This window comes from Oncorhynchus nerka, linkage group LG9a, assembly GCF_034236695.1.
Source record: "Oncorhynchus nerka isolate Pitt River linkage group LG9a, Oner_Uvic_2.0, whole genome shotgun sequence".
In the NCBI taxonomy this organism is placed as follows: Eukaryota; Metazoa; Chordata; class Actinopteri; order Salmoniformes; family Salmonidae; genus Oncorhynchus; species Oncorhynchus nerka.
The window spans coordinates 16,382,880-16,403,715 of NC_088404.1; the positions used below are offsets into that span (position 1 = coordinate 16,382,880).

Here is a 20,836-nt window from a genome sequence, read left to right on the forward strand (position 1 = left end):
CCACTCCACAAATGTTTTGTTATCAAACTATAGTTTTGGCAAGTCGGTTATGACATCTACTTTGTGCATGACGCAAGTAATATTTCCAACACTTGTTTACAGAGAGATTATTTCACTTATAATTCACTATCACAATTCCAGTGGGTCAGAAGTTTACATAAACTAAGTTTACTGTGCTTTTAAACAGTTTGGAAAACTCCAGAAAAGGATTAGAGCGTCTGCTAAATGACTTAAATGTAAATGTAATTGCTTTAGAAGCTTCTGATTGGCTAATTGAGATTATTTCAGTCAATTGGAGGTGTCCATGTGGATGTATTTCAAGGCCTACTTTCAAACTCAGTGCTTCTTTGCTTGACATCATAGGAAAATCAAAAGAAATCAGCCAAGACCTCAGAAAATAAATTGTAGACCTCAACAAGTCTGGTTCATCCTTGGGAGCAATTGCCAAATGCCTGAAGGTACTGCGTTCATCTGTACAAACAATAGTATGCAAGTATAAACACCATGGGACCACGCAGCCGTCATATCGCTTAGGAAGGAGACGCATTCTGTCTGCTAGAGATGAATGTACTTTGGTGCGAAAAGTGCAAATCAATCACAGAACAACAGCAAAGGACCTTGTGAAGATTCTGGAGGAAACGGGTACAAAAGTATCTATATCCAGAGTAAAACGAGTCCTATATTGACATAACCTGAAAGGCCGCTCAGCAAGGAAGAAGCTACTGCTCCAAAACCGCCATAAAAAAGCCAGACTACGGTTTGCAACTGCACATGGGGACAAAGATTGTACTTTTTGAGACATGTCCTCTGGTCTGATGAAACAAAAATAGAACTGTTTGGCCATAATGACCATCGTTATGTTTGGAGGAAAAAGGGTGAGGCTTGCAAGCTGAAGAACACCATCCCAACCGTGAAGCACGGGGGTGGCAGCATCATGTTGTGGGGGTGCTTTGCTGCAGGAGGGACTGGTGCTCTTCACAAAATAGATGGCATCATGAGGCAGAAAAATTGTGGATATATTGAAGCAACATCTCTCAAGACATCAGTCAGGAAGTTAAACCCCAAGCATACCTCCAAAGTTGTGGCAAAATGGCTTAAGGACAACAAAGTCAAGGTATTGGAGTGGCCATCACAAAGCCCTGACCTCAATCCTATAGAAAATTTGAGGGCAGAACTGAAAAAGCATGTGCGAGCAAGGAGGCCTACAAACCTGACTCGGTTACACCAGCTCTGTCAGGAGGAATGGGCCAAAATTCACCCAACTTATTACGGGAAGCTTGTGGAAGGCTACCTGAAACGTTTGACCCAAGTTCAACAATTTAAAGGTCATGCTACCAAATACTAATTGAGTGTATGTAAACTTCTGACCCACTGGGAATGTGATGGAAAGAAATCAAATTTGAAGTAAATAATTCTGACATTTCACATTCTTAAAATGAAGTGGTGATCCTAACTGACTTAAGACTAGGAATTCTTACTAGGATTAAATGTCAGCAATTGTGAAAAACAGTTTAAATGATTTTGGCTAAGGTGTATGTATATTTCGGACTTCGAATGTATGTATATATATATACATACATACATACATACATACATACACACTACCATTCAAAAGTTTGGGGTTACTTAGAAATGTCCTTGTTTTTGAAAGAAAAGCAACCTTTTTGTCCATTAAAATAACACAAAATTGATCAGAAATACAGTGTAGATATTAACAAATTTTGTCATGGAATGTCTACATAGGCATACAGAGGCCCATTATCAGCAACCATCACGCCTGTGTTCCAATGGCACGTTGTTAGCTAATCCAAGTTCATAATTTTAAAAGGCTAATTGATCATTAGAAAAGCCTTTTGCAATAACGTTAGCACAGCTGAAAACTGTTGTGCTAATTAAAAAAGCAATAAAACTGGCCTTCGTTAGACTAGTTGAGTATCTGGAGCGTCAGCATTTGTGGGTTCGATTACAGGCTCAAAATGGCCAGAAACCAAGCACTTTCTTCTGAAACTCATCAGTCTATTCTTGTTCTGAGAAATGAAGGCTATTCCGTGCGAGAAATTGCCAAGAAACTGAAGATCTCGTACAACGCTGGTCACGAGGTGCACTCGTGACCAGCTCGGAGACCGGATTGCACAGCAGAGAAGGTACGGTGGGATTCGTAATTGTCAGTGATCTGTTTATTAACTTGGCGTTCGGAGACTGTAGAAAGGCAGGGCAAGATGGATATCGGTCTATAACAGTTTGGGTCTAGTGTCACCCCCTTTGAAGAGGGGGATGACCGCGGCAGCTTTCCAATCATAAGGGATCTCAGACGCTATGAAAGAGCGGTTGAACAGACTGGTAATAGGGGTTGCAACAATGGTGGCGGATAGTTTCAGAAAGAGTGGGTCCAGATTGTCTAACCCAGCTGATTTGTAGGGGTCCAGGTTTTGCAGCTCTTTCAGAACATCTGCTATCTGGATTTGGGTGAAGGAGAAGCTGAGGAGGCTCGGGCAAGTAGGTGCGGAGCTTTTGGCCGGGGTTTGGGGTGGTTAGGGGGGAATAGGCTTTGTCCTGCCCTCTTCAGGACTCTCTTGGTGTGTTTGGACCATGATAGTTTGTTGGTGTGGACACCAAGGAACTTGAAGCTCTCATCCTGCTCCACTATAGCCTTGTCGATGAGAATGGGGGTTTGCTCGGTCCTCCTTTTCCTGCAGTCCACAATCATCTCCTTTGTCTTGATCACTCTGAGGGAGAGGTTGTTGTCCTGGCACCACGCTGCCAGGTCTCTGACCTCCTCCCTATAGCCTGTCTCATCGTTGTCTGTGATAAGGCGCCACTGTTGTGACATCGACCAGCTTAATGATGGTGTTGGAGTTGTGACTTTACTTATTCAAGGGTTTTTCTTTATTTTTTACTATTTTCTACATTGTAGAATACTAGTGAAGACAAACTATGAAATCATGTAGTAACCAAAAATTGTTAAACAAATCAAAATAAATGTGTGCTTCAAAGTAGCCACCCTTTGCCTTGATCACAACTTTGCACACTCTTGGCATTCTCTTAACCAGCTTCACCTTGAATGCTTTTCCAATGGTCTTGGAGTTCCCACATATATGCTGAGCACTTGTTGGCTGCTTTTCCTTCACTCTACGGTCCAACTCATCCCAAACCATCTCAATTGGGTTCAGTGATCGTGGAGGCCAGGCCATCTGATGCAGCACTTTGTCACTCTCCTTGGTCAAATTGCCCTTAAACAGCCTGGAGGTGTGTTGGGTCATTGTCCTGATGAAAAAAAATGATAGTCCCACTAAGCGCAAACCTCATGGGATGGCGTATTGCTGCAGAATGCTGTGGTAAGCCATGCTGGTTAAGGGTGAATTCTAAATATATCACTGACAATGTTACCAGCAAAGCACCATCACACCCCCTCCATGCTTCACAGTGGGAACCACACATGCGGAGATCATCCGTTCACCTGCCCTGCGTCTCACAAAGACAAAGCAGTTGGAATCAAAAATCTCATTCTTACTCATCCGTCCAAACGACAGATGTCCACTGGTCTAATGTCCATTTCTCGTGTTTCTTTGCCCAAGCAAGTCTCCTTCTTATTGGTGTCCTTTAGTATTGGTTTCTTTGCAGCAATTCGACTATGAAGGCCTATTCACGCAGTCCCCTCTGAACAGTTGATGTTGAGATGTGTCGCTTCTTTGAACTCTGAAGCAGTTATTTGGGCTGCAATTTCTGAGGCTGGTAACTCTAATGAACTTATCCTCTGCATCAGAGGTACCTCTGGGTCTTTCATTCCTGTGGCGGTGGTCCTCATGAGAGCCAGTTTCAACATAGAGCCTGATGGTTTTTGCAACTGCACTTGAAGAATCTTTTGAAGTACTTAATGTTCTGCATTGACTGACCTTCACGTCTTAAAGTAATGATGGATTGTTTTTTTGCTTTGCTTATTTGAGCTGTTCTTGCCATAATATGGACTTGGTCTTTTACCAAATAGGGCTATCTTCTGTGTACCACCCCTACCATGTCACAACACAACTGATTGGCTCCAACGCATTAGTGGAATTTCTTTCCTTCCTTTTTAACTTTTAACAAGGCACACCTGTTAATTGAAAGGCAATCCAGTTGACTACCTCATTAAGCTGGTTGAGCAAATGCCAAGTGTGTCAAGCTCTCAAGGCAAAGGGTGGCTACTTTGAAGAATCAAATATTTTATTTTATTTTGATTTAACACTTTCTTTGTTTACTATTTCATAGGTTTTATGTCTTTATTCTATAATGTAGAAACTAGCGAAAATAAATAAAATCCTTGGAATGAGTAGGTGTGTCAACTTGTGACTGGTAGTATGTGTATGTATGTGTATATATCTTTATATATCTCAGCAAAAAAAGAAACATCCCTTTTTCAGGACCCTGTCTTTCAAAGTTAATTTGTAAAAATCCAAATAACTTCAGACTTCTTGTGGAAGACCACATGTATCAACACCTGCACAGGATCGGTACATCCGAGCATCACACCTGCGGGACAGGTACAGGATGGCAACAACAACTGCCCGAGTTACACCAGGAACGCACAATCCCTAGATCAGTGCTCAGACTGTCCGCAGTAGGCTGAGCGAGGCTGGACTGAGAGCTTGTAGGCCTGTTGTAAAGGCAGGTCATCACCAGACCTCACCGGCAACAACGTCGCCTACGGGCACAAACCCGCCGTCGCTGGACCAGACAGGACTGGCAAAAAGTGCTCTTCAACTGACGAGTCACGGTTTTGTCTCACCCGGGGTGATGGTCGGATTCGTGTTTATCGTCAAAGGAATGAGCGTTACACCGAGGCCTGTACTCTGGGGTGTGATCGATTTGGAGATGGAGGGTCCGTCATGGTCTGGGGCGGTGTGTCACAGCATCATCGGACTGAGCTTGTTGTCATTGCAGGTAAATCTCAACGCTGTGCGTTACAGGGAAGACATCCTTCTCCCTCATGTGGTACCCTTCCTGCAGGCTCATCCTGACATGACCCTCAACCATGACAGTGCCACCAGCCATACTGCTCGTTCTGTGCATGAAATCCTGCAAGACAGAATGTCAGTGTTCTGCCTTGGCCAGCGAAGAGCCCGGATCTCAATCCCTTTGAGCACGTCTGGGACCTGTTGGATCGAAGGGTGAGGGCCATTTTCCCCAGAAATGTCCAGGAACTTGCAGTTGCCTTGGTGGAAGAGTGGGGTAACATCTCACAGCAAGAACTGGCAAATCTGGTTCAGTCCATGAAGAGGAAATGCACTGCAGTACTTAATGCAGCTGGTGGCCACACCAGATACTGACTATTACTTTTGATTTTGACCCCCCACTCTTTGTTCAGGGACACATTATTCTATTTCTGTTAGTTACATGTCTGTGGAACTTGTTCAGTTTGTCTTGTTGAATCTTATGCTCGTACACATATTTACACATGTTAAGTTTGCTGAAAATAAATGCATTTGACAGTTAATTTTTTTGCTGAGTATGTATGTATGTATATATATATATATATGCACACCCTAGATAACTGATAGGGGATGCTGTGTTGAAGCCGCTGTGCCACCATCTTGGCACTCCCCAACCATTGTAAAATAAATATTTTTGTGTGTGTGTGTGTATATATATATATATATATATATATATACTGCTCAAAAAAATAAAGGGAACACTAAAATAACACATCCTAGATCTGAATGAATGAAATATTCTTATTAAATACTTTTTTCTTTACATAGCTGAATGTGCTGACAACAAAATCACACAAATTATCAATGGAAATCAAATGTATCAACCCATGGAGGTCTGGATTTGGAGTCACACTCAAAATTAAAGTGGAAAACCACACTACAGGCTGATCCATCTTTGATGTAATGTCTTTAAAACAAGTCAAAATGAGGCTCAGTAGTGTGTGTGGCCTCCACGTGCCTGTATGACCTCCCTACAACGCCTGGGCATGCTCCTGATGAGGTGGCAGATGGTCTCCTAAGGGATCTCCTCCCAGACCTGGACTAAAGCATCCGCCAACTCCTGGACAGTCTGTGGTGGATGGTGCGAGACATGATGTCCCAGATGTGCTCAATTGGATTCAGGTCTGGGGAACAGGGCGGGCCAGTCCATGGCATCAATGCCTTCCTCTTGCAGGAACTGCTGACACACTCCAGCCACATGAGGTCTAGCATTGTCTTGCATTAGGAGGAACCCAGGGCCAACCGCACCAGCATATGGTCTCACAAGGCGTCTGAGGATGTCATCTCTGTACCTAATGGCAGTCAGGCTACCTCTGGCGAGCACATGGAGGGCTGTGCGGCCCCCCAAAGAAATGCCACCCCACACCATGACTGACCCACCGCCAAACCGGTCATGCTGGTGGATGTTGCAGGCAGCAGAACGTTCTCCACGGCGTCTCCAGACTGTCACATCTGTCACGTGCTCAGTGTGAACCTGCTTTCATCTGTGAAGAGCACAGGGCGAATTTGCAAATCCTGGTGTTCTCTGGCAAATGCCAAACGTCCTGCACGGTGTTGGGCTGTAAGCACAACCCCCACCTGTGGACGTCGGTCCCTTATACCACCCTCATGGAGTCTGTTTCTGACCGTTTGAGCAGACACATGCACATTTGTGGCCTGCTGGAGGTCATTTTGCAGGGCTCTGGCAGGGCTCCTCCTGCTCCTCCTTGCACAAAGGCGGAGGTAGCGGTCCTGCTGCTGGGTTGTTGCCCTCCTACGGCCTCCTCCACATCTCCTGATGTACTGGCCTGTCTCCTGGTAGCGCCTCCATGCTCTGGACACTACGCTGACAGACACCGCAAACCTTCTTGCCCCAGCTTGCATTGATGTGCCATCCTGGATGAGCTGTACTACCTGAGCCACTTGTGTGGGTTGTAGACTCCGTCTCATGCTAGAGTGAGCATAGGAACTCACTAGAGTGAGCATAGGAACTGAGAAGTGGTCTGTGGTTATCACCTGCAGAACCACTCCTTTTATTAGGGGTGTCTTGCTAATTGCCTATAATTTCCACCTGTTGTCTATTCCATTTGCACAACAGCATGTGAAATGTATTGTCAATCAGTGTTGCTTCATAAGTGGACAGTTTGATTTCACAGAAGTGTGATTGACTTGGGAGTTACATTGTGTTGTTTAAGTGTTCCCTTTATTTTAATTGAGCAGTGTATGTGTGTGTATATATCTATATATATACACACACACACACACACAGTTTTGCTTCGCAAGTTTACATATTCCTTAGCCAAATACATTTAAACTCAGTTTTTCACAATTCCTGACATTTAATCCTAGGAAAAAGTCTTAGGTGAGTTAGGATCACCACTTCATTTTAAGAATGTCAAATGTCAGAAAAGTAGTAGACTTTTTCACATTTTTTTTTCACATTTGTCACACTTAAATGTTTGTGATCAGACATTTAAATATTACACAAAGATAACTGCATCTTGTGTTTACTTGGGTTAAGTGAGGATTTTATTTATTAAGGGAAAAAAGCTAGCTGAACCTTCATGGCCCTATGTGATAAAGTAATTGCCCCGTAAACCTAATACCTGGTTGTGCCACACTCAGCAGAAACAACTGCAGTCAAGTTGCAATGAGTCTTTCACATCGCTGTGGAGGAATTTTGGCACTCGTCTTTGCAGAATTGTTTTAATTCGGCCACATTGGACGGTTTTCGAGCGTGAACCGCCTTTTTAAGGTCACGCCACAGCATCTCAATCGGATTCAAGTCCGGACTTTGACTGGGCCACTCAAACCCTAATTTATTTATTTTTAAGCCATTCAGAAGTGGACTTGCTGGTGTGTTTTGGATCATTGTCCTGCCGCAGAACCCAAGTGCGCTTCAGCTTGAGGTCACGAAGCAGGATTTGAGGTCACGAAGCAGGATTTTTTGGTAGAGAGCAGAATTCATGGTTCCATCAATCACAACAAGTCATCCAGGTCCTGAAGCAGCAAAGTACCTCCAGACCATCACATTACTACTACCACCATATTTGACTGTTGGTATGATGAACTTTTTCTGAAATGCTGTGTTACTTTTAAGCCATATGCACACCTTTCAAAAATTTCAACTTTTGTCTTGTCAGTCCACAGAATATTTTCCCAAAAGTCTTGGGGATCATTCAGATGTTTTTTTGCCTAAAGTGAGACAAGCCTTTGTTCTTTTTGGTCAGCAGTGTTTTTCGCCTTGGAACTCTGCCATGGATACCATTTTTTCCCCCAGTCTCTTTCTTATGGTTGAGTCATGAACACGGCCCTTAACTGAGGCAAGTGAGGCCTGCAGTTCTTTAGATGTTGTTGTGGGTTCTTTTGTGACTTCTTGGGTGAGTCGTCACTGCACTCTTGGGGTAATTTTGGTAGGCCGGCCACTCCTGGGAAGGTTCACCACTGTTCCAAATTTTCTCCATTTGTGGATAATGGCTCTCATCGTGGTTCGCTGGAGTCCCAAAGCTTTAGAAATGGCTTTGTAACCCTTTCCAGACTGATAGATGTCAATTACTTTGTTTCTCATCTGTTCCTGAATTTCTTTGGATTGCGGCATGATGTCTTGCTTTGAGAGCTTTTGGCCGGGTTCTATTTAATTGATTTCTTGACTCAACCGGTCTGGCAGTAATCAGGCCTGGGTGTGGCTAGTGAAATTGAACTCCGCTTTCCAAAAAATGTGATTAACCACAGTAAATTCATGATTTAACAACTTTGTCACACAGGGCCATCAAGGTTCGGATATATTTTTCCCTGAATAAATCAAATGATCACTTAACTGCATTTTGTGTTTACTTGGGTTATCTTTGTGTAATATTAACATGAGTTTGATCTGAAACATTTAAGTGTGACAAATGTGCAAAAAAATAAGAAATCAGGAAGGAGGCAAATACTTTATCACAGCATTGTATTCAGCTTTTATTTCTTTCATCACATTCCCAGTGGGTCAGAAGTTTACATGCACTCAATTAGAATTTTTGCCCATTCCTCTGACAGAGTTGGTGTAACTGAGTCAGGTTTGTAGGCCTCCGCACACAGTTTCTATAGGATTGAGGTCAGGGCTTTGTGATGGCCACTCCAATACCTTGACTTTGTTGGCCTTAAGCCATTTTGCCACAACTTTGGAAGTATGCTTGGGGTCATTGTCCATTTGGAAGACCCATTTGCAACCAAGCTTTAACTTCCTGACTGATGTCTTGATGTTGGCTTCAATATATCCACAATTTTCCTGCCTCATGATGCGATCTATTTTGTGAAGTGCACCAGTACCTGCTGCAGCAAAGCACCCCAACAACATGATTTTATCACCCCTGTGCTTCACGGTTGGGATGGTGTTCTTTGGCTTGCAAGCCTCCCCCTTTTTACTCCAAACATAACAAAGGTTGTTATGTCCAAACAGTTCTATTTTTGTTTTGTCAGACCAGAGGACATGTCTCAAAAGTACAATCTTTGTCCCCATGTGCAGTTGCAAACCGTAGTCTGGCTTTTTTATGGTGATTTTGGAGCAGTGGCTTCTTCCTTGCTGAGCGGCCTATCAGGTTATGTCGATATAGGGCTTGTTTTACTGTGTATATATGTACTTTTGTACCTGTTTCCTCCAGCATCTTCACAAGGTCATTTGCTGCTGTTCTGTGATTGATTTGAACCAAAGTACATTCATCTCTAGGAGACAGAACACGTCTCCTTCCTGAGCGGTATGACGGCTGCATGGTCCCATGGTGTTTATACTTGTGTACTATTGTTTGTACAGATGAACGCGGTACCTTCAGGCGTTTGGAAATTGCTCCCAAGGATGAACCAGACTTGTTGAGGTCTACAATTTATTTTCTGAGGTCTTGGCTGATTTCTTTTGATTTTCCTATGATGTCAAGCAAAGAGGCACTGAGTTGGATGGTAGGCCTTGAAATACATCCACAGGTACACCTCCAATTGACTCAAATGATGTCAATTAGCCTATCAGAAGCTTATAATGCAGTGACGGAATTATTACCATCCTCAATCCCTATGTTGGCTTACGGTGGTTTTAACAACCAATTGCTATACTATGTTAAAGATTAGTCAGTCTCTTCTTAGACACTGACAGAACCTGGTACCAGAACTACATTCCTAGAGTGAAAAGTAATTTATAGTTGACAGCAGGGTTGACTTGTATCTAATGCTAAAATCATTTTGAATTGATGTCTCAACTACCCTCAATCGGTCTTTATGCATTTGAAGCTAATAACTCCCTGTCATATATCTTTTGTCTCATTACAGGAGCGGAGCCACAAATCGTACCGGCCCCTGACAGTGCTCACCTTCCGTCTGAACTATTTCTTCAGTGAGCTGAGTTCTGCATCCTACCACCTGCTCAACGTGGGGCTGCATTCTGTGGTGTGTGTGCTTTTTCTGAGGTTCTGCCGTCTGTTCTTGGACAAGACCTCCAGCCTGGTTGCGGCCCTGCTGTTCGCTGTCCACCCCATCCACACAGAGGCCGTAAGTCTGTTCTAGGATCAGATTAACTCTGCTGTTCACCCCGTCCACACAAAGGCTGGAAGTCTGCTCAACTGTTGGTACAGATCTAGGATAATCTTAATTTTAATGTCACATGCACAAGTACAGTCAAATGCCTTTGTTGCCAGCTCCAAACCCCAAAATGCAGTAATCAATGTCAATGCGAAGCACAAAAAAATAACAAGGTAGAACAAATAACACAAGAAATAGGAAATAAGGAAAATGAGAAAATAAGAAGCTATATACAGGGTCAGTTCCAATACCATATTTACAATGTGCAAAGACCCTGGAGTGATAGAGGTAAATACTATATGTAGAGGGGTAAGGTGACTAGGCTAGGATATATGATAAACAAAGTAGTAACAGCGTAAATTATTGTGTGTAGAGTCAGTATAAATGTGTGACTGGGTAGAAGTTACAGGCGATGGTTTTTCCATTTATATTTCAAGATTGGACATTAACACGTTAGGCGCACCGATTGGTGTCAGTATGTTTTACACCTGTGCTGGTTTGTCATCTCGTTAGTCAGAAGGCGTTTCACCTGTGCTGAAGTTGTCTGGCCAGTGCTCCAGTTGTCTTGAGAAATGTGGAGGGAGGGTGAACACCTTTAGTTGTCGGTCCCTATTTGAGTTGTAAAACAATCCTTGATCTGATCGTCCCTGTTTTTTATTTCGCTCCACTTTTTTTTTTTCCTGACAGTTTTTAAATTTGGTGTGTTTTATTTTGTTTGCCACTTCTTGTGCTAATTTAGTGGGTGTCTTTTAAGTTCTAGTTTTTGTTGCTTTCAGTGGACACCCTCATGTGTCTTTCAGAACCTCTTAAAACAGTCAGTGACTCTTTGTTTTTTATTTTCTTGCTGGAGAATATAACAAAAATGGGGCTGGTTTCCCAGGAGTATGGTAGTCGCTCTAATTCCCTACTCTGAGGCTCTGCCTTGCCCATATATTTGAGTGTTCAAAAGACACCTTTGTGGAAGTTGGTGACCCTGAGGGTTATAAGATTGGTGGAATCATTTTGAAAGTTGCATAAACACACACAGGCTAATATACACTACTCAAAAAAATAAAGGGAACACTTAATCAACACAATGTAACTCCAAGTCAATCACACTTCTGTGAAATCAAACTGTTCACTTAGGAAGCAACACTGATTGACAATAAATTTCACATGCTGTTGTGCAAATGGAATAGACAACAGGTGGAAATTATAGGCATTTAGCAAGACACCCCCAATAAAGGAGTGGTTCTGCAGGTGGGGACCACAGACCACTTCTCAGTTCCTATGATTCCTGGCTGATGTTTTGGTCACTTTTGAATGCTGGCGGTGCTTTCACTCTAGTGGTAGCATGAGACGGAGTCTACAACCCACACAAGTGGCTCAGGTAGTGCAGCTCATCCAGGATGGCACATTAATGCGAGATGTGGCTAGAAGGTTTGCTGTGTCTGTCAGCGTAGTGTCCAGAGCATGGAGGCGCTACCAGGAGACAGGCCAGTACATCAGGAGACGTGGAGGAGGCCGTAGGAGGGCAACAACCCAGCAGCAGGACCGCTACCTCCACCTTTGTGCAAGGAGGAGCAGGAGGAGCCCTGCCAGAGCCCTGCAAAATGACCTCCAGCAGGCCACAAATGTGCATGTGTCTGCTCAAACGGTCAGAAACAGACTCCATGACGGTGGTATGAGGGCCCGACGTCCACAGGTGGGGGTTGTGCTTACAGCCCAACACCGTGCAGGACGTTTGGCATTTGCCAGAGAACACAAAGATTGGCAAATACGCCACTGGCGCCCTGTGCTCTTCACAGATGAAAGCAGGTTCACACTGAGCACATGTGACAGACGTGACAGTCTGGAGACGCCGTGGAGAATGTTCTGCTGCCTGCAACATCCTCCAGCATGACCGGTTTGGCCGTGGGTCAGTCATGGTGTGGGGTGGCATTTCTTTGGGGGGCCGCACAGCCCTCCATGTGCTCGCCAGAGGTAGCCTGACTGCCTTTTAGGTACCGAGATGAGATCCTCAGACCCCTTGTGAGACCATATGCTGGTGCGGTTGGCCCTGGGTTCCTCCTAATGCAAGACAATGCTAGACCTCATGTGGCTGGAGTGTGTCAGCAGTTCCTGCAAGAGGAATGTATTGATGCTATGGACTGGCCCGCCCGTTCCCCATACCTGAATCCAATTGAGCACATCTGGGACATCATGTCTCACTCCATCCACCAACGCCACGTTGCACCACAGACTGTCCAGGAGTTGGTGGATGCTTTAGTCCAGGTCTGGGAGGAGATCCCTCAGGAGACCATCCGGCACTTCATCAGGAGCATGCCCAGGCGTTGTAGGGAGGTCATACATGAACGTGGAGGCCACACACACTACTGAGCCTCATTTTGACTTGTTTTAAGGACATTACATCAAAGTTGGATCAGCCTGTAGTGTGGTTTTCCACTTTAATTTTGAGTGTGACTCCAAATCCAATAAATACATTTGATTTCCATTGATAATTTTTGTGTGATTTTCTTGTCAGCACATTCAACTATGTAAAGAAAAAAGTATTTAATAAGATTATTTCATTCATTCAGATCTAGGATGTGTTATTTTAGTTACATTGTGTTGATTAAGTGTTCCCTTAATGTTTTTGAGCAGTGTATATATTTACATTTCATAAAACTGCATTAGCACTTACCTGTCCAGAAGTACGTCCTGTCCTTGCAGAAACAGTTCCTCAGTTCCTGAATCATAACACTAAAAGATTCCTCAAACAAAAAATCTCTCACTTTCACTTTTTCACTTTCACTTTAGACTTTGACTTTGCTTTTCCTGATTTATTCGCCATGATGTCTTCAATTAAATCATTGAAAATACAACTTTCCGAAATACTGCTGCGCGTAACAAGCGTCACAGCAACTCCTTTGATAGTCAAGGCGAGAATGGAGTTCGTTACGCGTGCATTTACAAACAAGGAATGGTGGTCCAACCCAAAACCATTACATACTGGCGTTTACCTCAGCTCATTGGCTATTTATCCAGCTAGATTTAAAGATCAGTGGTCATTGGGCAGAAATACAGTCAATCAACGAAGCTTCGCTAAAATTATTGGTGCGCAAAGTAGTCATTTGCTCGTTGTCTTCAAATCAGTTCACTTCGGTCAATACTCCCCGCAAAAAAAACTGATGTTTGGCTGTGTATCCAGAGGAATGCACTGAAACCAACCATGACTAGATAAACGATTGTTTACCGTGTGTAATTATGTCGAATGCTCCGTAAAAAATTGATAGAGATGGAATTCGCGGCACAAATGGGTTACAAAATGTTTCGATTTAGGGTATAAAAATGGATTTTATCAAAGAAAATGGCACTTCATTTGATCACTGGGACCCTCAGGAAGAGAAATAAGAGCAAGATATCAGAATATAAGTCATAATTTTACCTTCAGATGTGAATGTGTAAAAACTGTCATGGTGGAAAATGTTTTGTTGATTGCTCTTCTCAAACAAAAGCATGGTATTTGTTCTCTGTAATAGCTATTTTAAATCGGAAAACGTAGTTTGATTACCAAGATCCTAATATGTTGAAGGATGTAAGACACTTGCATTTTCAGGAATGTTTAATGTTATGACGTTGTATTTTTAGTTGTCACTCTGAAATTTCCCCTGATGTTGATCCCTGTACGGGGATCGCAGCCATAAGAGGGTATTAAGTAAGAAGCATTTGTGGAAAACCCTACATGGGAGATACTAGATAAATAAGACAAATTGGGAACAACAGAAATTTGAGCTTGAACACAAGGGAAAGAGAATGTACAGCCAGAATAGAACAAGAAGATCGGGTACATGCCATTAGATGATTAAAATAGATCTGGAAGTACTCCAAATCATGTCAGGCTATCTTGCTCCCTCAAAGTTTGATGTTGGTCGGAACAGCCGGCTTGTACCGCCTTTCAACGAAAAGGTGGATGTACGTTTTCATTTTTGTGCGGATTGACACATTCCTAAAATGGCTGCAAGATCGTTGGTCACTGCTCCTCCAAAGTGTTCTTGTGGGACAAGTTTAGAAAGGGTACGCTGCTTTATCTCTTGATCAGAGTTAAGATTATGACACTGTTAAAGCTGCTATCCTTCGGGCTTACGAGTTGGTCCCAGAGGCATACAGACAACAGTTCTGTCAATTACAAAAGACAGTCACAAAGCCATGTTGATTTAGCAAGGGAACAAGTATGTCTTTTTGATCGGTCGTGCGGTTCTCAAGAGGTCAAGGACCTTAAGGACTTAGACACTCGTACTTCTCTAGCAGTTCAAGAATTGCCTTCACGAAAGGCTTGCTACCTACGTTTATGAGCACAAGGATCTCACTCTTGAGAAAGCTTCAGTCCTTGCAGATGAGTCTGTGTTGACACATAAAACTACCCTCTAGGGGTGGGCAGTATCCAGACACCAACAAAACACACAAAAAACAGATGAGCATGCTTTGTAATGTTTTAAAAACAAATGTATTACTATGCTGAACTAAAATATAAATGCAACATGTTAAGTGTTAGTCCCATCTTTCATGATCTGAAATGAAAGATCCCAGAAAGTTCCCATGCACACAACGCTTATTTCTCTCAAATTTTGTACCCAAATTTGTTTACATCACTGTTGCGAGGATTTCTTTCCCAAGATGATGCGCCCACCTGATAGGTGTGGGGTATATCAAGAGGCTGATTAAAGAGCATGATCATTACGCAGGTGCACCTTGAGCTAGGGACAATAAAAGGGCCACTCTCAAATGTGCAGTTTTGTCACACACTATGTCACAGTTGAGGGAGCGTGCAGTTGGCATGCTGACTGCAGGAATGTCCACCAGAGATGTTGCCAGATATCTAAATGTTCCTTTCTCTACCATAAACAACGTTTTAGAGAATGTGTCAGTACGTCCAACCAGCCTCACAACTGCAGACCATGTGTATGAGGTCATGTGGGCGAGAGGTTTGCTGATGTCAACGGGTGAACAGAGTGCCCCGTGGTGGTGGTGGGGTTATAGTATGGGCAGGCATAAGCTACGGACAACTAACACAATTGCAGTTTATCGATGTAAATTTGAATGCACAGAAATATTGTTACGGGATCCTGAGGCCCATTTTTATTTTTTAAGGTACTGTATCGATGACCAACTGATGCGTATCTGTATTCCCAGTCATGTGAAATCAATAGATTAGGGCCTAATTTATTTAAATTGACTGATTTCCTCATGAAGTGTAACTCCGTAAAATCTTTGATATAGTTGTTTTATATTTTGCTTCAGTATTAATTGCCAAGAACCACAAGGACAAAGTCTCACTTCAGTAGACTTTATAGTTTCAAGTAAATTATGCCAACTTTTATGCCTGTCCACAGCGCTTCTAAAAATCTTTCTTTCACTTAGTTCTTCAAGAGCACACAGCCCTCAGCCAGGGAGTGTTGCAGAATGAGGTGGGTTGGCTATATAGGATTTGTTCTTTGATTTTGTGCGATTTTAATTGACCAACTATGAAACAAAATGGCAGAAATACTTTGAAAACAGCTACTGCAGAATTTATTTGACTATATAGTGCATTCAGAAAGTTTTCATACCCCTTGACTTTATCCACATTTTTGTTACGTAGCCTTATTCTAAAATAGATTAAATTAACATTTTCCCTCATTAATCTACAAACAATACCCCATAATGATAAAGCCGAAATAGGTTTTTAGAAATTGCAAATATATTAACAAAAGGGATACCTTATTTACAGAAGTATTCAGACCCTTTGTTCTGTTCCATTGATCATCCTTGAGATTTTTCTACAACATTAGTCCACCTGTAGTAAATTCAATTGATTGGACATGATTTGGAAATGCACACACCTGTCTATATAATGATGGTAGGCCATCATTGTAAATAAGAATTTGTTCTTAAATGACTTGCCTAGTTAAATAAAGCTTAAATAAATATAAGGTCCCACAGTTGACAGTGCATGTCAGAGCAAAAACCAAGTTATGAGTTCGAAGGATTTGTCCGTAGAGCTCAGAGACAGGATTGTGTCGAGGCACAGATCTGGGGAAGGGTACCAAACAATTTCTGCAGCATTAAAATATCCCCAAGAACACAGTGGCCTTCATAATTCTTAAATAGAAGACGTTTGGGACCACCAAGGCACTTTCTAGAGCTGGCCACCTGGCCAAACGGAGCAATCGGAGGAGAAGGGCCTTGGTCAGAGAGGTGACCATGAACCCGATGGTCACTCTGACAGAGCTCCAGAGTTCCTCTGTGGAAATGGTTCTCCCATCTCTTCAGCCCCCCGACAATCAGGTCTTTATGGTAGAATTGCCAGACGGAAGCCACTCCTCAGTAAAAGACACATGAAAGCCCGCTTGCCAAAAGGCACCTAAAGTACTCTGACTATGCGAAACAAGAATCTTTGGTCTGATGAAACCAAGATTGAACTTTGCCCTGAATGCCAAGCGTCATGTCTAGAGGAAACCTGGCACCATCCCTACGGTGAAGCATGGTGGCGACAACACCATGCTGTGGGGATGTTTTTCAGCGGCAGAGACTGGGAGACTAGTTAAGATCGAGGAAAAGATGGAGTAAAGTACAGTGAGATCCTTGATGAAAGCCTGCCCAGAGCGCTCAGGGGCGAAGGTTCACAACGACCCTAAGCACACAGACAAGACAACTTAGGAGCGGCTTCGGGACAAGTCTCGGAGTGTGCTTGAGTGGCCCAGCTGGAGCTCGGACTTGAATCCAATCTAACATCTCTGGAGAGACCTGAAAATAGCTGTGCAGCGACGCTCCCCATCCAACCTGACGGTGCTTGAGAGGATCTACAGAGAATATTGAGAAACTCTGCAAATACAGGTGTGCGTAATACCCAAGAACACTCAAAGCTGTAATCGCTGCCAATGGTGCTTCAGCAAAGTACTGAGTAAAGGGTCTGAATACTTGTCTAAATGTGATATTTCAGTAATTATTTTGTGAAGATTTGTCGTCATGGTATATTGTGTAGATTGATGAGGGGAAAAAACAATTTAATACATTTTAGAATAAGGCTATGTAAATTGTTTTGAAAAATGCACTGTGGGGCACTGAATTTCATTTTTGGTGAGTATTGACCTTCACAAGTATACGTGAAACCATGTTAGTCTGAAGTAAGAACAGTACTGGCTCTCAATCAGCATGCTTACATGCTGTGTCTGTGGATTTTGAAGTCGTTAGGGCAACGGGCCTGCTCTGCTCAGAGAAGTGGGAGGAGCAGCAGACTGCCGAGAATGAAGAGGAGGAAAAACGCAAGGAAATCAAGATGGCAGTGGCAGCTGTATAGATAACGCATCCAAAGCGCTTTGACTTCTCAAACACGGCAGAAAGCTAACACTATGATGCCCAGTCACCTTAATATTCCAGCCACTTACTTAGATATAAAGTTTAACACGACCCCTATGTATATCTTGAATTCTGTGTTTTTCATGTAGGAAAAAAATCTAATGCATGAGTAATCTTGCTGCATTTTGTAAATGCAGATCTAAAAAGCTTCTTATTGTCATTTCTGCTGGGCATCAGACTCATTTTGTGCTTCAGTTGCACTAAACTGATAGACCTAAACATTAGAAAAATGATGACCATGCATCGTTTCTGCAAAAACAGCCTTTTCATTGTAAGCTAATTTATTTGTGTGGCTGCCATCCAAATACCGTTGCACTTCTGTTATCTAATGAAAATGAAGCTATTTTTTGCCGATTGTGTTGCAATAATGTACACTACCTTTCAAAAGTTTGGGATCACTTAGAAATGTCCTTGTTTTTTAAAGAAAATCTCTTTTTTTTGTCCATTAAAATAACATCAAATTGATCAGAAATACAGTGTAGACATTGTTAATGTTGTAAATGACTATTGTAGGTGGAAACGGCTGGTTTTCTTATGAAATATCTACATAGGTGTACAGAGGCCCATTATCAGCAACCATCACTCCTGTGTTCCAATGGCATGTTGTTAGCTAATCCAAGTTTGTCATTTTAAAAGGCTAATTGATCATTAGAAAACCCTTTTTCAATTATGTTAGCACAGCTAAAAACTGTTGTCCTGATTTTAAAGAAGCAATACAACTGGCCTTCTTTAGACTAGTTGAGAGTCCCGGAGCATCAGCGTTTGTGGGTTCGATTACAGGCTCAAAATGTCCAGAAACAAAGAACCTTCTTCTGAAACTCATCAGACTATTCTTGTTCTGAGAAATGAAGGCTATTCCACGTGAGAAATTGCAAAGAAACTGAAGATCTCGTACAACGCTGTGTACTACTCCCTTCACAGAACAACGCAAACGGGCTCTAGCCAGAATAGAAAGAGTGGGAGGCCCCGGTGCACAACTGAGCAAGAGGACAAGTACATTAGTGTCTACTTTGAGAAACAGACGTCTCACAAGTCCTCAACTGGCAGCTTCATTAAATAGTACCCGCAAAACACCAGTCTCAACGTCAACAGTGAAGAGGCGACTCCGGGATGCTGGCTTTCTAGACGCAACAATATGCCTGCCCATTCCACAACCCCACCGCCACCATGGAGCTCTCTGTTCACACAACGTCATACACGTGGTCTGCGTTTGAGAGGCCGGTTGGATGTACTGCCAAATTCTTTAAAACGATGTCTGAAGCAGCTTATGGAAGAGATATTAACTGTCAATTCTCTGGCAACAGTTCTGATGGACATTCCTGCATTCAGCATGCCAATTGCTCTCCCCCTCTAAACTATGCCATTGTGGTGTTTGACTAGACTGCACATTTTAGAGTGCCCTTTTATTGTCTCCAGCACATGGTGCACCTGCGCAATGATCATGCTTTTTAATATTTACTACACCTGTCAGGTGGATGGATTATCTTGGCAATAATTTCTGGGATCTTTTATTACAGAGCATTTAAACATGGGAGGAACACTTTACATGTTGCGTTTTATATTTTTGTTCAGTGTATTTTCTTTGAAGGAAAACTATAGTTGCATGCCCCTGATCACTCTTGGACCCCCCTCCCCCCCACACACACACACACACACACAGATGTTCAATATAAATATGACACCTGTCAATACACAGCTGGACTCACCTTCTCCCACTTTCTCCCGTTGTGCTATTTTCAAACCTGTGACTGGCTCAACTGTTCTGAGGAACTTTTTAAGCCTCATAATGTAAAATAATGTGACAGGTGAAATGAAGAAGGCGATCTGCTTCATCTTGTAACGCATTTAACTGTAGGTATTTAATTTGTTTTTTTCTAGAATGCCCAAAGATAAGGATTTTCAGAAAACAAGTGGCAATTCTGTTATGCAGCCGGTGAAGATACTGTAAAACACTGGGGCAGCCCAGGGGGTGTTTTGTCTTTGTCTGATGCTTCAGCAACTGGTTACAGTTTGTTAGTACAAGGTGTGGGAATGGGTTGCATGGAAGTTCCTTTTGCATAAGGTGGAACTCGTCTGATCTTGTTTCTGGTTCCGTTGTCTTTGGAGTGAGGCCTAGTCTAACAGGGAGAGGAGGGCGTCTCATTTATTTTTAGAAACAATTTGGATAGAGGGAATGTTGTGCCAAATCCTGTCGTTTGTAAGGAACCCAGAGTAGAGGAACCTGATGGATTATCACATAATTACCCTAGAGTGTTCCCAACGTGTGCCGTTACATGTGCTTTGTCTCAAAGTCGCCGGGAGCAAGTTTAGTGTTGAGGATGTCAGCGATCCCACCATGATCGACCTGTCTGAGACATCTTTCTGTTCCAGATTTCGATAAACCTCCTGAGTTAAACTCTCATTTGAAAACCCCAAAGGTGAGCGAATTTGTAGGACCAGAGAAAGGAGGATCCATAAAGTTGACAGTTTGATGTCTAGGAAGCAGCTGATTGCTGAACAGTCTCCCATCTTCTTGCTGAGATTCATCCAGAGGGGTTCGTATTTTGTGGGTTACTTTGAAAGATGGTGTTCTCGTGAGGAAATGGCTTTCTCGTGCCACTTCTGGGCAAGACGAGTGGCCCAGTGTATCTCAAATTGTTGTTCCAGTTACACTTCGAGAAGAGATACTGAGGTTGGCTCACTATGGTAGAATGGCGGGCCATCTTGGGGTCTACAGTACTTATGACTGTATCTTGCATAACTTCTTCTGGCTTGGTCTGAATCAGGATGTTGTGGCTTACTGTTTGACGTAAGACAGGTAAACCAAATCAAGCTGTACCGGTTGCAGCTCTGCAGCTTATTCCTACTTTTGACAAACGTTTCGGAGTCCTGGTGGAATGTGTTGGTCATTTGCCCAACGCAGAGTGGCAATCAGTTTCTCTTGACCATCATGTGCGCTGCCACTCGTTTCCCAGAGACCATTCAACTGGGGAAAATCACAGCTCCTAGTA

The 20,836-nt window shown here is 42.9% G+C and overlaps 1 protein-coding gene across 1 annotated transcript in view; it reads left to right on the forward strand.

The window, feature by feature from the left end:
* Nucleotides 1-20,836, forward strand: part of tmtc3 (transmembrane O-mannosyltransferase targeting cadherins 3) — a 135,779-nt gene that overhangs the window by 2,253 nt on the left and 112,690 nt on the right. Inside the window, exon 3 of the mRNA XM_029667427.2 lies at nucleotides 10,242-10,460. Within this exon, the coding sequence (XP_029523287.1) occupies nucleotides 10,242-10,460 (219 nt within the window). The remainder of the gene's footprint in view (nucleotides 1-10,241; nucleotides 10,461-20,836) is intronic.